The sequence below is a fragment of the Sus scrofa genome, chromosome 5, assembly GCF_054392235.1.
Source record: "Sus scrofa isolate SSC_HxYL_T2T_F1_AM1 chromosome 5, Sscrofa_HxYL_maternal_Yorkshire_Landrace_v2.0, whole genome shotgun sequence".
NCBI classification, from domain to species: domain Eukaryota; kingdom Metazoa; phylum Chordata; class Mammalia; order Artiodactyla; family Suidae; genus Sus; species Sus scrofa.
In genome coordinates this window covers 90091234-90107501 of record NC_139387.1, presented here as the reverse complement: position 1 = coordinate 90107501, position 16268 = coordinate 90091234, and the positions used below count along the sequence as shown (strand labels likewise).

The following is a 16268-nucleotide window of genomic DNA, read 5'->3' as shown; positions in this document are numbered from 1 at the left end:
ATTTCCTCTATTATTTTGGGGTATTCAAAAATGTTTAAAGAGGACTTCCCGTTGTGGTGCAGCAGAAACAAATCCAACTAGTATCCATGAGGATGTGGGTTCGACCCCTGGCCTCTCTCAGTGGGTTAATGATCCCGTGTTGCCGTGAGCTATGGGGTATGTCTCAGTCTCTGTTCAGATCCTGTGTTGCTGTGGCTGTGGCATAGGCCAGCAGCAGTAGCTCCTACTCGACCTCTAGACTGGGAACTTCCTTGTGCCGTGAGTGCAGCCCTAAAAAAACAAAAAAAAAAATGTTTAAAGAATTTCCTAAGTAGGTGAAAGAATGCATCCTTAAATTCTAATTTGAAGAGACAGTAAGCACAAGCCAGTAACTCAGGGTTAGATGGCAATAAAATAGGAAAGACCTGTAGATTGAAAGCATAGATTATATTTAGCTTTTGTTGATATTAGTATGCTGTATGTTTCTATATACAGTCTTTTACTTTGAACCTATTTGCGGTTTTACTTTTGAAAGTTCATTTCTTATAGGTAGCATATAGTTGAATCTTGCTTTTTTTCTGCCTTTTAATTGGTTTTAGGCCATTTGCATTGACATAATTATTAATAGTTTGGGGTTAAATCTATGATCTTGTTATTTATTTTCCATTTGTCTCATTTTTCTCTCTTGCTTTTCTTCTTCTATTGGATTAATTGGATATTTTTAATGATTTTATTTCATCTCTATTGGCTTAGTAATTATCACCATGGTATTTCTTTTTGTAAGTTTCACCTCTATGTTAGTTTTAAACCACCTGATACAGTTACCTTTCCTTTAAACCATCAATTATCTTTTAAAAAGATTTTGAAAAATATCTTTTAATGTATTTGCTTCCATTTTTATAATTTCCAGCGCTCTTTACTTCTTTGTGTAGATCCAGATACTCATCCTATCTCATTTTACTGTTGCAAGAACACTTTTTTAAAATTTTTTGTAGCTCAAGTCTACTGGTAATGAATTCTTCCAGCATTTGTTTGTTTTTTCTCATCTTTGTTTTTGAAAGATAATGTTTCTAGGTATGGAATTCTAGTTTGACAGGTTTTGTTTTTTCTCCCCAGTACTTTAAGGTACTGTTCAACTGACTTCTGATTTATATTGTTTCTAAAAGAAGTCATTCTTTGTTCCTCTGAGCGGAAGTTTTTTGGTTTGGGTTTTTTGGGTTTTTTTAACCTGGCTTTTAAATTTTTCTCTTTATTCCTAGTTTTAAGCCATTTGATTATCACCTGCCTCAGTGTCTTGTGCTTGGGGTTTGTTGAGCTTCTTGGATCTATGTATTTGTGATGTTTGTCAAACTTTGAAATTTTTGGCTATAACTTCTTCAAGGATATTTTGGGTTCCCCTTTGGAGTTCCATTGTGTATTAGGCCATTCCAGGTTATTTCCATAACTCACTGAGGCTTTTTTTTTTTTTTTAAACTTACAGTTTCGTTTTGTTTTATCTTTCTATTACTGTATCTTTAAGTTTACTAATCTTTTCTAATGCAGTGTCTAATCTGCCATTAATCCCGTCCTGTATATCTTCCCTCTCAGAATTATCTTTTCCATTTCTAAAAGTTCAATTTGGGCTCTTTTTTTTTTTTTTTTTTTTTTTTTTGGTTTTTAGGGCTGCACTTGCAGCATATGGAAGTTCCCAAGCTAGGAGTCGAATTGGAACTGTAGCCACTAGCCTATGCCAGAGCCACAGCAATGCAGGATCCAAGCCGCGTCTGCAACCTACACCACAGCTCATGGCAACGCTGGATCCTTAATCACTGAGCAAGGCCAGAGATTGAACCCACAACCTCATGGTTCCTAGTCGGATTCGTTAACCACTGCGCCACAACAGGAACTCCTTGAGGTTTACTTTTAAGCTTTGTTAGGAACAGCCTTTAGTTTAGAGCTCATTTGACCCTGCTACCTTTCTTTGTACCTGAATACTTCATGTCCCATATATCGTGAGGCTTTTCATTCTGACTGATAGGAACATGAACCCATTCTTGTCCATGTGTGGTTTTTGCTAATTCTTCTATCTTTTCCTTCTTAGTGGTTCTTTCCCCATCTCTTCCTTACTCACATACACAGTCTCAGCTTAAGCTTAAGGGGCTCCTTCTTTGAGCAGCTTATCTCTCTGTGTAGCTCTCTTCTCGCTGGTTCTCTGCCTGTGGGCTCTGGCTTCCACAGCCTCAACTCTGCCCTCATAACTCAGGGAGACACATGAGTTTCTTCTCCTGTGCTATGACCTGACAGTTCACCTCACACAGTGAATTGGAGTAATTATGTCTCATTTCATTGGTTCCCTTTCTCCCAAGGATTGCTGTCTTGCCGTATTCAGTAATCAGAAGACTGTTTCATAAGTCTTTATCTACTTTTCTAGTTAAAGGTGTGAGAGTAAATCCAGCCTCTGTTCTTCATCGTCAGAAAGAGACGTCTCTGAGACCTTGTACTTGAATGCTAAGTGGCACAATCTATAGTTAACTTTGACACGTATGAACTTTTATTCACTGAATTTACCTCGTTCACAGTCTGTAGGCTTAGAACCCATCAGGAAGGTCTGAGTAGAATAGAATCCAAAATGTCATAATATCTTTTAATGAAAGGAAGGTGTCATTCCTTTAACTGACAGCATCTTTTCTTAGAGCTGAGGGGAAAATGGAATGTGGTTTGGGTTTTCCTCCCATTCTGTAATTGCTGATTATCTACTGTCTAATAAGCATTTTAATGTTACCAAGTTAGCCATGTATTTTATTTGCAAATACTGTTCTATTGATGTTCTTGGTTTGTTTTACAGCATGAAAATATAACCATTGCTGCCACAGAGGTTATTGGAGCTATTTGCAAGCACCTCTCTTGGCCAGCATATACATATTACTTGAAACATTTCATTCATGTCTTACAGACGGGACAGATCAATCAAAAGTTAGGTGTCAGGTATGATCAAGCATCTTATTTTTGTTTTGTTTTGTTTTTAAAATGTCAATTTTGGATTATTTTCTGAAATAGCCTTTCTATAATCTCAGTTTACTTCCCCTTGTATCAATGAGGTAATACTAAGACTTGTTAGAGTAAAAAATACCTAAAACTGGTGAAAAAATAATTTTAATGTTTATACGTCTTTTAATTTCCTCTCGTTTTAATCATCCAGTGATATCATTAACCAAATGAATGTTTCTGTGAATTTTTTTTAACAGTTTGCTAGTGATAGTGTTAGAAGCATTCCACTTTGACCACAAAACTCTTGAAGAACAAGTAAGAAAAATTCAGAATGAAGAAAGTAAGTTTTTTAATTTTTCTTAAATTAGATTTCCTTCCTATCCTCAGATAACTTATGATCATGAATTAAAGATGGCAAGATTCAACTTACTTTCTTTATCTGCTCTTGTAGCAGTGACAATGAATGAGTCAGGGGTAAGTTAAAAATGGTTTGCGTATTTTTGTGAAAGCTTATTTAACAGTAGAGAATCCAGTCTAAATTGTATGGGTGAAAAAATCTTAGCTATAGATTATTTACACAGAAATCCAGTTATATCACCCTAATGTGCAAAAAAGAAGATTAAGCAGAGAATGCAAATAAATTAAAACTTAGAGCAGCAATTAATGGAATGTAACGTAGGGACAACGGAGAGGGTCATCAAACTGCAAATCAGTCTTTGAAAAGATCGTAAATTGTCAAATCTCTGACAAAACGGACTAATGGCAATAGAAGGCATAGTAAATATTAGAAATTTTGAAAGATCGCTGTTGAACGAAAAGGGTAAAATTTGAACAGTTGGCAAAATGTACAAATTCTTAGAAAAATAAAGTAACAAAAACTGACTTTAGTAGAAATAGTAAATCTGACTGGATCTGTAACAATTAAGGAAATTGAATCTGTGCTTAAAAATCTTATGAAATGCCATGTCAGGATTCTTTTACAGGCAAATTTCTACACTCAAGGAGTAAATAATTTCAATCTTATATCAGCTATTTCAGATGATTGAGAAAGAGGAGCCCCCACTAACTCACGAAATTGGTATATTTGTTCAATGGAACTTAACACATTAGCATAGAAAAGAAATATGAGCCTCTATATGGACACATGTGGAACATTTTATTAAATACAGTATCCAGGCATGATAAAAGCGATTATTTATCATGGAATGGATAGCAATTTCCTTAGTCTATTAAAAGATGTCTTTTAAAAAATCTAATGAAACATTGGACTCAGTGGTAAAAGATTAAAAGCCTTTGCTCTAAAACCAGAATGAAGTAAAAGATATGTACTATTATTGCTTATATTGAACATCAAACTCTAAAGGTTTTGGCCATCACAGAAAAATAAGAAAAGGATAAACACTTATACAGGCCAAGGTATTTATCCTAATTGTTTTGGCCCTGAGTTTGCATTACTGCAGTGTTCCTACTCAGAATTTTCTAATTCTTTGTTTCATTGTCAGATCACTAATAAATAGAGAAGACTGTTCTGAATTTGTAGGAACCATTTTTGTTTTAAATAATTAATGTACCGAAGCCCCTTAGTTTGTCTTCAGTCAACGGAATCTATATTTTGAAATTTTGCATAAACAGGAACATTCAAAAATTAAAATAATTTTCTTAGCTGTTTTCTTCTTAGATATGACTTAAGTTTGAAATCATTATTGAGTACCTCCTGTGAACTGGGCTTTTATAGACATCATCTCATTTGCCCTCATAAGAACCTTACAAGAACCTTAGGTGTTAGTTACTCCATATTTTTGATATGAGAAATTTAGATTCAAATATAAAGCAACTTTCCCAAAGGCACACAGCCAGTAAATAAAATAAAGACTAATGGTTACCATGTTTTTGTAAGTCAGTGAAGTGTCAGAAACATATTTTATTTGGCACATTATAGACTTTATCACATTTAATCCTTTCAATAGCCTGTAGGTACTATACCCACTTTACTGGTGAAGAATCCAGAGCCGGTGAGGGTTGAGTTAATTGACTATAGTCACATGGCTTGTTGGCAAAAGCAAGTCTGGACTTGCTCACACAATATTGCCAAATTTCTTTAATAAGCTAAATCCTGTAATAAGGGGCATTTTTACAGAGGAACTGTTGGCTGCCATTATGATGTTCATGCTCGTAAATGCAGAGATTTGCTTTTGGAAATATCCAACCACTTTGCTTTGAGAGCTTTTTTTTTGTAAGCTCCCCCCCGCCCCCAGTCTCCTCGTGTTCCCCTTTTTAAGTTAGTTTACTTGTTCCTACTTTTCATTAGACTCTAAACTGTAAGAAAGCAAAGAACTATAATCCTCTTGTTACTTCTGTTTCCTCAGCCCTTATCTTGCCTGCCCATAGTTAGTGATTAGGTATTTTTTATTTTTTTATTTTTTTAGGGCCACATCAGGGCATATGGAAGTTCCCAGGCTAGGGGTCATATCGGAGCCACAGCTGCAAGCCTATGCCACATCCACAGCATCGCCAGATCTGAGCCACGTCTGCAGCTTACACCCCAGTTCACAGCAATACCAGATCCTTAAGCCACTGAACAAGGCCAGGGGTCAAACCCAAGTCCTCATGGATAGAGTTTGTTACTGCTGAGCCACGATGGGAACTCCTAGATATTTTTTAATTGGATGTTGTTAGAAAAAACTGTGTAAACAACTGTGTTACCTTATCAGACTTAAGGTGACTTTTGTTGTTTACTAAACATAGATGGCATAGAAATGGTGGCATTGCCAGAGCGTGAAGCCATGGAAGTAGAGCACGTGGATGAGGACGAGAAGGAAGATAAATGTAAGACTTCATCAGACGACCGTGGGGAGCTGGAACACCCCGACGCAGCGGATTGTGAGGGGACAGCAGCTAAGGAATCCGAGTGTATCACAAAGGCCGTCTCTTTCCTTCCTCGGAATAAGGAAGAATTAGAGAGAACAATTAAAAATATCCAAGGAACCATAACTGGGGACATCCTACCCAGGCTCCATAAATGCCTGGCGTCTACGGTAATCATTCTGTTTGGGGCCCAACAGGTCTGTGTGAACTCAGGTGTCTGGAGGGCCCCGTCAGACTACAGCTCCGAACTGTGGATTGACATCAGCTTTGGGGTTTTCTTTCATCTCTCAGTTTTCCCAGTTCACCTGTCTTCTCTTATCATCTTCAGGTTCTTATCCTGCAGCTAAAGTAGTAATTAATGTTCTCCTTCATTATGATTTTGATCTGGTAGATACATACTTTTTTATCTCCTGCATAGACACTAAAATGACTCCCATTTCCAAAAAAAAGGTTATTAAAAATAGGAGTACGTTTCCCTTTTCTACTTCTTGGCCACACCTCTACTATTCAAAAATGCATCTTTGGAGTTCCCGTCGTGGCGCAGTGGTTAACGAATCCGACTAGGAACCATGAGGTTGCAGGTTCGGTCCCTGCCCTTGCTCAGTGGGTTAACGATCCGGCGTTGCCGTGAGCTGTGGTGTAGGCTGCAGATGCGGTTCAGATCCTGCGTTGCTGTGGCTCTGGCGTAGGCTGGTGGCTACAGCTCCGATTAGACCCCTAGCCTGGGAACCTCCATATGCCGTGGGAGCGGCCCAAGAAATAGCAAAAAGACAAAAAAAAAAAAAAAAAAATGCATCTTTCCCTTGGTTAGTAGTGGTCACATCTAGATAGGAGTGCATTCTCATGAAGCCAGAGCCTTTCTGTCTCAATGTAAAATTTGGGCTAGCAAACTGTGACCCATGGGCTGAGTCTAGCTTACAGCCTGCCTTTGTAAATAAAGTTTTATTGGAACACAGTTACAGCCATTCATTTATATCTTGTCTAATTCTGCTTCTGTGTTACAACGGCAAAATCAAGTAGCTTCAACAGAAGCCACACAGTCAAAAATACTCTCTGGCCCTTTACAGAAAAAATTTTCTAACCCCTGACGTAAAATACCAACTTCATCATTTTGTATAATTGTAAATAAATTTTATTTGAGGCACTCTATTTTTTACACACCAGTAATGTCACTTAAACACTTGAAAGTCTCAACACAAATTGTATGTGATTTTTAAAATATTTCACAGCTGGTGTTCCTGTTGTGCCTCAGCAGATTAAAAATCTGACTAGTATCCATGAGAATACAGGTTCAATTCCTGGCCTCACTCAGTGGGTTCAAGGATCCAGCATTGCTGCAAGCTGTGGAGTAGGCTGCAGATGCAACTGGGATCTGGTGTTGTGGCTGTGGCGTAGGCCGGCCGCTATAGCTCCAAATCAGCACCTAGCCTGGGAACTTCCATGTGCCTCCGGTGTAGCCCTAAAAGGAAAAAAAATTAAAGTACTTCACATCAGTCTTAATCCCATATCATTGAATACTTGGCTTGATTGATTTATTGATTGGTCGGTTGGTTGCTCCTTTGAAAAGTATTTTCTTGTTCCTATTGTCTTTATAACTTTTGGAGGGGTATCAAAGTGCACAATTGAGTTTGATTTTTTAAGACATTAAACTTAGAAATGGACATAAGATGTATCAAAAGAGCTTCTCTTTGAGCTGCAAGGTTGTAGTGTTAATAGGTCCCTAATCCATTTTCTTTTGTAACCTAAATTTTTCTTAAAGACCAAAAGGGAAGAAGAACACAAGCTCATAAAATCCAAGGTTGTGAATGATGAGGAAGTGGTTCGAGTGCCTTTAGCCTTTGCCATGGTTAAACTAATGCAGTCCCTTCCACGAGAAGTTATGGAAGCTAATCTGCCAAGGTATGTTGTGTGACAAATCAGAAAAGTTGAATGAGACTCAAAAATTGGTTCTTTCTTCCTGAATTTTGATTCTCTTATGTCAGAAGAGAAGCACTGCCACAAATTTGCTGTGATTTAGTATCCTAATTGGGATAATTTGGGCTATGAATAAGAAACAAAAGCATATTTATATTTTTATTTGGTTCTGTTCATTTGACTCATCAATTTTTAATTTCTCGTGTTCTAGTATTTTGCTGAAAGTGTGTGCCCTCCTCAAGAACAGAGCACAGGAAATCAGAGACATTGCACGCAGCACTCTTGCAAAAATAATAGAGGATCTGGGTGTGCATTATCTACAATATATTTTAAAAGAGTTACAGACTACCCTTGTCCGTGGCTATCAGGTAAATTGCATCATATACTTGATATTCAGATTGGGTTGGAATTCAGGCATTGGCAGTTTGAAAACAAGTTTATGATACTTTGGGTCTGCCCTCAGTAAAGTTGATCCACTTAGACAGCAAGTAAGAATATTCAAACATTTCTAATCAGCATTGTAAAAGAAAAAAAAAATCTGCCTTTAAAATAGCCCTTATACTTGATTTTTTAAAAGATCCCTATAGGCCTGCATTACGTAGCCTGTGTTTTTCCTCTCAAATCACTTGACATTAAGTTTTGTATCCTCTGAGTTTTAAGTAAAATTCGTGTTGAATGTATATGAAATGCATTGCCACAAATGTGAACAAGAAAGACCATACATGTTTGTTTAAGAGTTGAAAGATATGACATGTTACAAAATTAATAAGAGCGCCAGGTGGAATACAAAGCTCTTTGAGTAGTTCCAGGGCTGTCAAGCTCCAAGTTATCACCACTGCAAGTGTGCGCCCTGGGACAAGCCGCATCAGCAGCCCCTGGAAGGAGCGCGTTAGAAATGCGGTGCTTCAGGCCCTACACCCTCCTATGGAATCTGCATTTTAATAGGGTCCCTGAGTGATCTGAACTTTGAGAAACCTGGCAGCTTGTTTTGTTCAAGTACCCAGCCAAGGCGCCTAGTAGTTAGCTTAACTTTCCGTGTGCTGTTTTGTTCACACGTAAGGTTCCTATTCTATAGGTTATAGTCTTAACACACTAAAAATATCAGTGTTCATTTATATAGTTTTTAGTGGTTGCTCTCAGGATTGCCATATCCATACTTAACTTTTATTAGTCTACTTAGAATTAGTATTTTACCACTGCAAGTGGACTGTAAAAATCTTATCACCATATAGACCCCTTCACCCTTCCTTTGTTTAATAGTTGTTTATATGTCACATCACTGTGTATTGAAAACCTATGAGGCAGTGTTAGTTATTGCTTTAATCCTCAAATATGCCCAGATAGTTATCATTTCTACTGCTTTTCCTTCATTTCTGAATTTTCAGTTTTCTTTCTGGTATCGTTTTCTTTTGCTCTAAAGAATTTTCTTTGGCGATCTCATTGAGTGAGTGTGGTAGTTTCCTTCCCCTGTGAATGTCTTCATTTTACCTTCATTCCTGAAGGATATTGTCACTGGATATATACTTTTGCATTGACAGCTATTTCTCTCTTTCTGGCTTTTCAGAGCCGCACCCACGGCATACGGAGGTTCCCAGGCTAGGGATCCAACTGGAGCTACAGCTTGCTGGCCTGCTGGCCTATGCCACAGCCACAGCTACAGTCACAGCCACACCAGATCCAAGCCACATCTGTGATCTACACCACAGCTCACGGAAACTCCAGATCCTTAACCCACTGAGTGAGGCCAGGGATTGAACCCACAACCTCATGGTTCCTAGTCGGATTCGTTTCCACTGCTCCACGAGGGGAGCTCCTCTCTCTCTATCTTTAGACAGTTGTTTTCTTTTTTTTTTTTTTTTTGTCTTTTTTGTCTTTTTTTTTTTTTTGTCTTTTTGCTATTTCTTTTTTCTATTTCTCCCGCGGCATATGGAGGTTCCCAGGCTAGGGGATGAATCGGAGCTGTAGCCACCGGCCTACGCCAGAGCCACAGCAACGCAGGATCCGAGCCACGTCTGCGACCTACACCACAGCTCACAGCAATGCCGGATCATTACCCCACTGAGCAAGGGCAGGGACCGAACCCACAACCTCATGGTTCCTAGTCGGATTCGGTAACCACTGCGCCACGACGGGAACTCCTAGACAGTTGTTTTCTTTCAGCACTTGAAAAATGTCATGCCACTTCCTTCTGGACTTTCTGATGAATAAGTAAATCATTCTTCACTTTAAGTAATGCATTGTTTTTCTCTGGCAGCTTTAAAGACTTTCTTTTTTCAGCAGTTTCATTTTGAGTGTGGATTTCTTTGGATTTACCATTTGAGACCTGTTGAACTTCTTCAGCCCTTCCATCTTCAAATGCTTTTTGTACACTGCACTCTTTCTGCTTTCCTGGGACTCCAGTGAAATGTATATTAGACTTTTTTTTTTTTTTTTTTTTCCCACTCTCCTATTGGATTCATCCAGTGAATTTTCCTATTTCAGTTATTGCAGGGTTTTTTTTTTTTCCATTTCTGAAATTTTCCATTTAGTTTCTTATATCTTCTGATTCTTTGCTAACACTTTATTTTTGCATTTATTTCAGACCTCCAGCTAGAAAGCTGGGACTTTATTTCTCCCACTTTGCCATGTACTTCCCACAGCTGTGCCCACACAGGGGCCAAGCGGTGGCAAGACCGAAGGGGAAAAGCAGCCCGCTGGCTCACCTTCTCAGATCTGCAGTCCCGCAGAAGGAGAGGATGGTCTCTCCTGCAGAGTTTTGGTGGCTACAGTCCCCATTTTTTCCAAGCCACTGCCTCCACCGTCACCACAGGATCCCTGGGGACTGGGGTGTAGGAAAATGGAGAAAAGAAAGAAAAAAAGAGATTTCCTTACTATCTTGGAACATTCTGAATTCCCTCTCCCATTCTTACAGCTGTGGGGCTTCTTACAGAGTTCCGTGCATCTTGGCAGCATCCGTTTCCATGTTGGCTGGGGGATAACTGTTTAGAAAACAGGGGTCACCTCACTGAAGGTTTGGTGGTACTTGCACTCTGGTGTTGTTCCCAGAGTCGTGGCTCTGTGTATTCTGTTCAGAGTGTAGAGCTGCACTCAGTGGGAGAGACTTGAGCTGTTCCTTTTAAATCATTGTTCTTGGAGGGTGAGGGGATGCACGGAGGGTTTGGGATGGAAATGCTATAAATTTGGTTGTGATGATCGTTGTACAACTATAAATGTAATAAAATTCACTGAGTAATAAAAAAATACAATTTAAAAAACATAAATAAATAAATGCCCTTATTTAGTCACAATAATGGACCCCTAAGCATGGTGATGCATTTCTGAGCATCTTTTGTACGAAGCGACCACTTAAAGGATTTTAGACAGGGGTATAAGTACACGTCACTTGTCAGAGCTTCTCCCTGCAGTAATGACAGATACATAATCTGAGCGTCTGCGTGTGCCCTTTGCAATACTTCTAGACCTTGTTTTTTTCTCATATGCTCTTCTTAACCATCTGTATTCTTATACATTTCATTTTAGGTCCATGTGCTAACTTTCACTGTTTACATGCTGCTGCAAGGCCTCACCCATAAGCTTCAAGTCGGGAATTTGGACTCTTGTTTGGATATAATGATTGAGGTAGGACTCAGAGAAAGTACTTCTAAGTTTTTAAAGAGGTCAAAGAACACAAATTGGTTCACAAAATGAGAAATAATAGCCTATAAAAATGAAAATAACATACTACCTCATCTCTTAGGCTAACAGCGGTTTAAAAAGCTCAGACTCAGGTGAAGTGACATGGCACCTTGCTGTGCTAGTAGGTCTTGAGCTGGTATAATCAGAGGTACGGTCTGGGGGTTGTACACGAGTATATTCACCAGAGCTTTATTTATGAACAGTGAAAAATTAATAACAATAAACTTACATTTGAATAATATGAAAACTTTGGGGGTAGGATTAGAAAGACTAAATTTGGCACATGTTGTGTTTATTCATTAACGATGTAGTCACTAACATTTTTAATTAAATGCATTAATTTTGATAATTAAGTTGCAAATATCGTGAGAATTTCCTCAAGGGAAATTAAGCCACGCTTTCGTAATAGTAAAGAAGATGTGCCTGTGTGTAATTATGCAGTTATATGTGTAGTCAATCTATAGAGTATTCCTCTTCTGTTTCCCACTAGTATAAACCTTAAAGTGTTTCTGCGTGTGTTTTAGTAACTGGTCCCTAAACTACCTTGAAAAAAACATGAAATCTAATAGGAGTTCCTCCTGTCTCATCTGAATCCAGTCCAACACGCTTTCCTTGATTTGGACCTGCCACAGCCTTTCAGAGACTGCTTATGCTGGTGTATCTTTGCTTAGTGCATGTAATTGCCATTCGGCTTTTTTCTTTTAAAGATTTTTAACCATGAGTTGTTCGGTGCCATCGCTGAAGAGAAAGAAGTAAAGCAGATCCTCTCGAAAGTCATGGAGGCACGAAGAAGCAAGAGTTATGATTCTTACGAAATCTTGGGCAAGTTTGTAGGAAAAGATCAGGTTACAAAACTTATTCTTCCACTGAAAGAGGTATGGATATAATCCAAGAGATCCCCATGTAGTATCCTGAGTTCTTGAAGAGTCTCGAGCACCGTGATTTCCTTGGGTGCTAAGGACACCAGTACCGTGTGCTAGTGGCCAGCAGCCCTGAGATGTGCATTCTCATCCAAGAATCAGAGTCTCCATAAACCGAGGCAAGGCAACAAGAATTGAACTGGAGTTCCCGTCGTGGCTCAGTGGTTAACAAATCCGACTAGGAACCATGAGGTTGCGGGTTCAATCCCTGGCCTTGCTCAGTGGGTTAAGGATCCAGCATTGCTGTGAGCTGTGGTGTAGGTTGCAGATGTGGCTTGGATCCCGCGTTGCTGTGGCCCTGGCATAGGCCAGTGGCTACAGCTCTGATTCGACCCCTAGCCTGGGAACCTCCATATGCTGTGGGTGCAGCCCTAGAAAGACAAAAAAAAAAAAAAAAAAATTGAACTGCGGGTGAATTCTACATCTGTGTCCATTCAGCAGCTAAGAACGCAGCCTGCAGCGCCAGATTGTCAGGAGGAAGAGAACTGGCATTTATTAAATAGATACTATGCTCTTGGTGCTGTGCTTTGTGCTTCATTATCTGTTCTAATCTGCACAACCACCCTGTGAGATCAACAGTACTTCCGTCTCACAGATGAGAAAATTCAGGCTCAGAGGTAAAAAGAGACATGGCTAAAGAGAAAAGACAGGATTTCATTCCAGATCCTTCTGAGCCAAAGCTCATATTCGTTTTCATTCTGCCCTCTATTGGACAGGAACTGTAATTTACCTATGTTCATGGCGTTCTCTGTTCCTGTCACAGGAGTGCACAGTCAATAAACACTGTTCATTCATGCTGTGAGTGTTAAATTACTAAAACTGTATCAAAAAGCCTTATCTAATGATGTGAATTAGCTCTAATTCCATATGTTTTGGTGCTAGATCAACTCCCTAATTGTTCCTAGAATGCGTTTAGCTTATCTGAGCCTGATCTAAGAAGAATGCTAGCTATGTGTCGAGAATCAAGAAGAGTCAGAAAAAGCACACCTGTTTTCCATGCATATCATCAAGTCCCTCCAAAGTAATGAAAGTTATTAATACCATGTCCTGTGTGAATGGCTATGATGTGCTGAGGGTCGTGGTGGGGTTGATGGTTCTGGGCTCCCGTTAAGTTCCTCTGCTTTGACCCAGTAACTAATATCAAACCCTGAGGCTTGGCCATCGCATTACTTCCTGTGAGGAGTGATTGCATTTTGTTGAGGGGGGATGTTCTTGCCTATAAACCACCCCTTTTAATGCACTTGGAAGGCTCACATCGTCCAAGAGGCACAAGAAATCCAGAGGCACATGCTGCTGGCAGTGGGAATCTGTGGGGTTGAGGTCAGGAGTAAACGTGACTGTATATGTTATATCTGTGTCTGAAACTTAATAAGAATGGGTTTCTTTTTTATTTAGGAAAAAACATATTTTAAAAAGTAAATACATAAAAGAAAACCACTGCTCTAACAAAGTGCAATTCTGTTTGCATTTATGTTTTTGCCTTTAGATCTTACAAAATACCACGAGTTTAAAACTGGCCCGGAAAGTTCACGAGACCTTACGCCGAATCATAGCAGGATTGCTTGTAAACCAGGAAATGACGGCAGAATCCATTCTGTTGCTTTGTTACGGTTTGGTCAGCGAAAATCTCCCCCTGTTAACAGAAAAAGAAAAGTAAGTTTGGGAAAAAATAACTATCCTTTAGGTGTGTGCTTCTAATAAGCCATTCAGTTCTCAGTTATTCTTATGTGGGCTCACTTAATAATTTGCATTAGTTTAAAAAATAAAAGGTATATTTGTCTGAGTTGTAGACGGTACTGCTTTGTGGGGTTTGGGCTAATGTCCTTCTTGTTTTTAGATGTGTATATGTTGAGTCAAAGTTAGGATTGACTTAAAAGAGATATTTCTGTCCTGATCAAACAGACGTAGACCTCCGAAAGATGTTTAAGTACCTCATTTGTAAACGTCCGTTGGATTTTGCTTGCGTCCTAAAAAAGAATCCTTGGCATTTGTTTTCAGAGATCAAAGAAAAGGAGTGTTTCCTTGCTGTTCATCTTCATTTAAATGTGCATTCATCCCCCTGACCTCTCTTTCTGGGGTTCTAGAAACTTTGTTCAGCAACCTCATCTTCTCTTCTGTACCTTGTGGTTAAGGGAGGAAAAACCCTACAGCAGACAGCACATTTTTTGGTGCCGGCCTCTCATCAGAAAGGGCTACAGTAGCTTCCGGGGATGCAGCACACAGTGTGCTTTCATTTCCTTTGATTGACAGAAATCCCGCAGCCCCTGCTCCAGATCCACGTCTGCCACCCCAGAGCTGTCTTCTGCTTCCCCCAACTCCAGTTCGAGGCGGGCAGAAAGCTGTTGTGAGCAAGAAGACCAACATGCACATATTTATTGAGTCTGGGCTTCGGGTAAGAATTAACCTTGAAGTGAGGCTTGCTGCCCACAGCAAGTCTGTGCCTCTTAATCCTCTGCTGAATTTCCAGTGCTGCTCATTTCCACTGGAAATGCTTTACCCTAGTAAAGTATGGAATTTTTTTAAGGGGCATTTGTCCATTTACTATTTATCCTCCGATACTACCTTTGGTGATTTAACTGTCTCAGAAGGAATTCTTCTGATATTTACTTTGCTTTCACTGTTGCTTTGACTATGAGTGTGCACATCTGAACTACTCTAAATTTTTTTTTAGAGATGGTACGCTTTTAAAAATACACATTTTGGGGAGTTCCCGTTGTGGCTCAGCGGAGCTGAATCTGACTAGTAGCCATGAGGATGCAGGTTCAATCCCTGGCCTTGATCAGTGGATTAAGGATCTGGAGTTTCCGTGAGCTGTGGTGTAGGTCACAGACTCAGCTCAGATCTGTGTTGCTGTAGTGTAGGCCAGCGGCTACAACTCCAATTCAGCCCCTAACCTGGGAACCTCCCTGTGCCAGAGGTGTGGCCCTAAAAGGATAAAAATATAAAAAATAAAAATACACATTTGGGAGTTCCTCTTGTGGCTCAGCAGGTTAAGAACCCAACCAGTATCCATTAGAACGCAGGTTCGACCCCTGGCCTTGCTCAGTGGGTTAAGGATCCAGTGTTGCCGTGAGCTGTGGTATAGGCCGTCGACATGGCTTGGATCTGGCGTGGCTGTGGCTGTGGCATAGGCCAGCAGCTATGGCTCCTGTTCGACCCCTAGCCTGGGAACCTCCATATGCCACAGTTGTGGCCCTAAAAATACAAAACAACACAAAAAAACACTTATATATACTTCGAATCCTTCATCGGCTCCCATTTTCCAGGAGAGTGCTCCAACTTGTGTCCCAGCCATGAGTGCCCTCCCTTCAGTTCTCTAAAGTCACCACACTGTTCCCTTCCAGGACCTCACCCTCCACTCCTCCCTCTGCCCAGGTCCCCACAGAACCCTCAAAGCACCCTGCGTTTGTAGTTAATTATTTCCCAGAGTCTGTCATCCTGGCTATGATGCATCAGAGCTGCCCGTCTTGGTTACTGCCACTTCTTTATGCCAAGCCAGTGCCTGGAATCAAAGTAGATGCTGAATAGTAACCATTTGGTAAATAAACTTAGAATTTAGTTCATCTCAGCTGCAGGGTGAGCTCCCACCTTCTCCACTTCCTGAGATTACCCAGGCAGCTCCCCTTTCTTCAGACATTTTACAATTTCAAATAGAAGTATCTTAGTATTTCACATTTGTCTCTTAAAAAATCATTTTGCCTTTACCTCACTCATTTGCTCTTTTTTTTTGTCATCTATTTTTGCTATTTCTTGGGCTGCTCCAGCGGCATGTGGAGGTTCCCAGGCTAGGGGTCCAAACGGAGCTGTGGCCACCAGCCTACGCCACAGCCACAGCAACGCGGGATCCAAGCCACGTCTGCAATCTACACCACAGCTCACAGCAACGCCGGATCGTTAACCCTCTGAGCAAGGGCAGGGACCGAACCCGCAACCTTATGGTTCCTAGTC

The 16268-nt window shown here is 40.0% G+C and overlaps 1 protein-coding gene across 1 annotated transcript in view; it reads left to right on the top strand.

The window, feature by feature from the left end:
- Positions 1-16268, top strand: part of UTP20 (UTP20 small subunit processome component) — a 99513-nt gene that overhangs the window by 65995 nt on the left and 17250 nt on the right. The window contains exons 39-47 of the mRNA XM_005664203.4: positions 2804-2943; positions 3204-3286; positions 5692-5981; positions 7571-7710; positions 7937-8093; positions 11245-11343; positions 12108-12275; positions 13807-13973; positions 14571-14712. Coding sequence (XP_005664260.2) covers positions 2804-2943; positions 3204-3286; positions 5692-5981; positions 7571-7710; positions 7937-8093; positions 11245-11343; positions 12108-12275; positions 13807-13973; positions 14571-14712 — 1386 coding nt within the window. The remainder of the gene's footprint in view (positions 1-2803; positions 2944-3203; positions 3287-5691; positions 5982-7570; positions 7711-7936; positions 8094-11244; positions 11344-12107; positions 12276-13806; positions 13974-14570; positions 14713-16268) is intronic.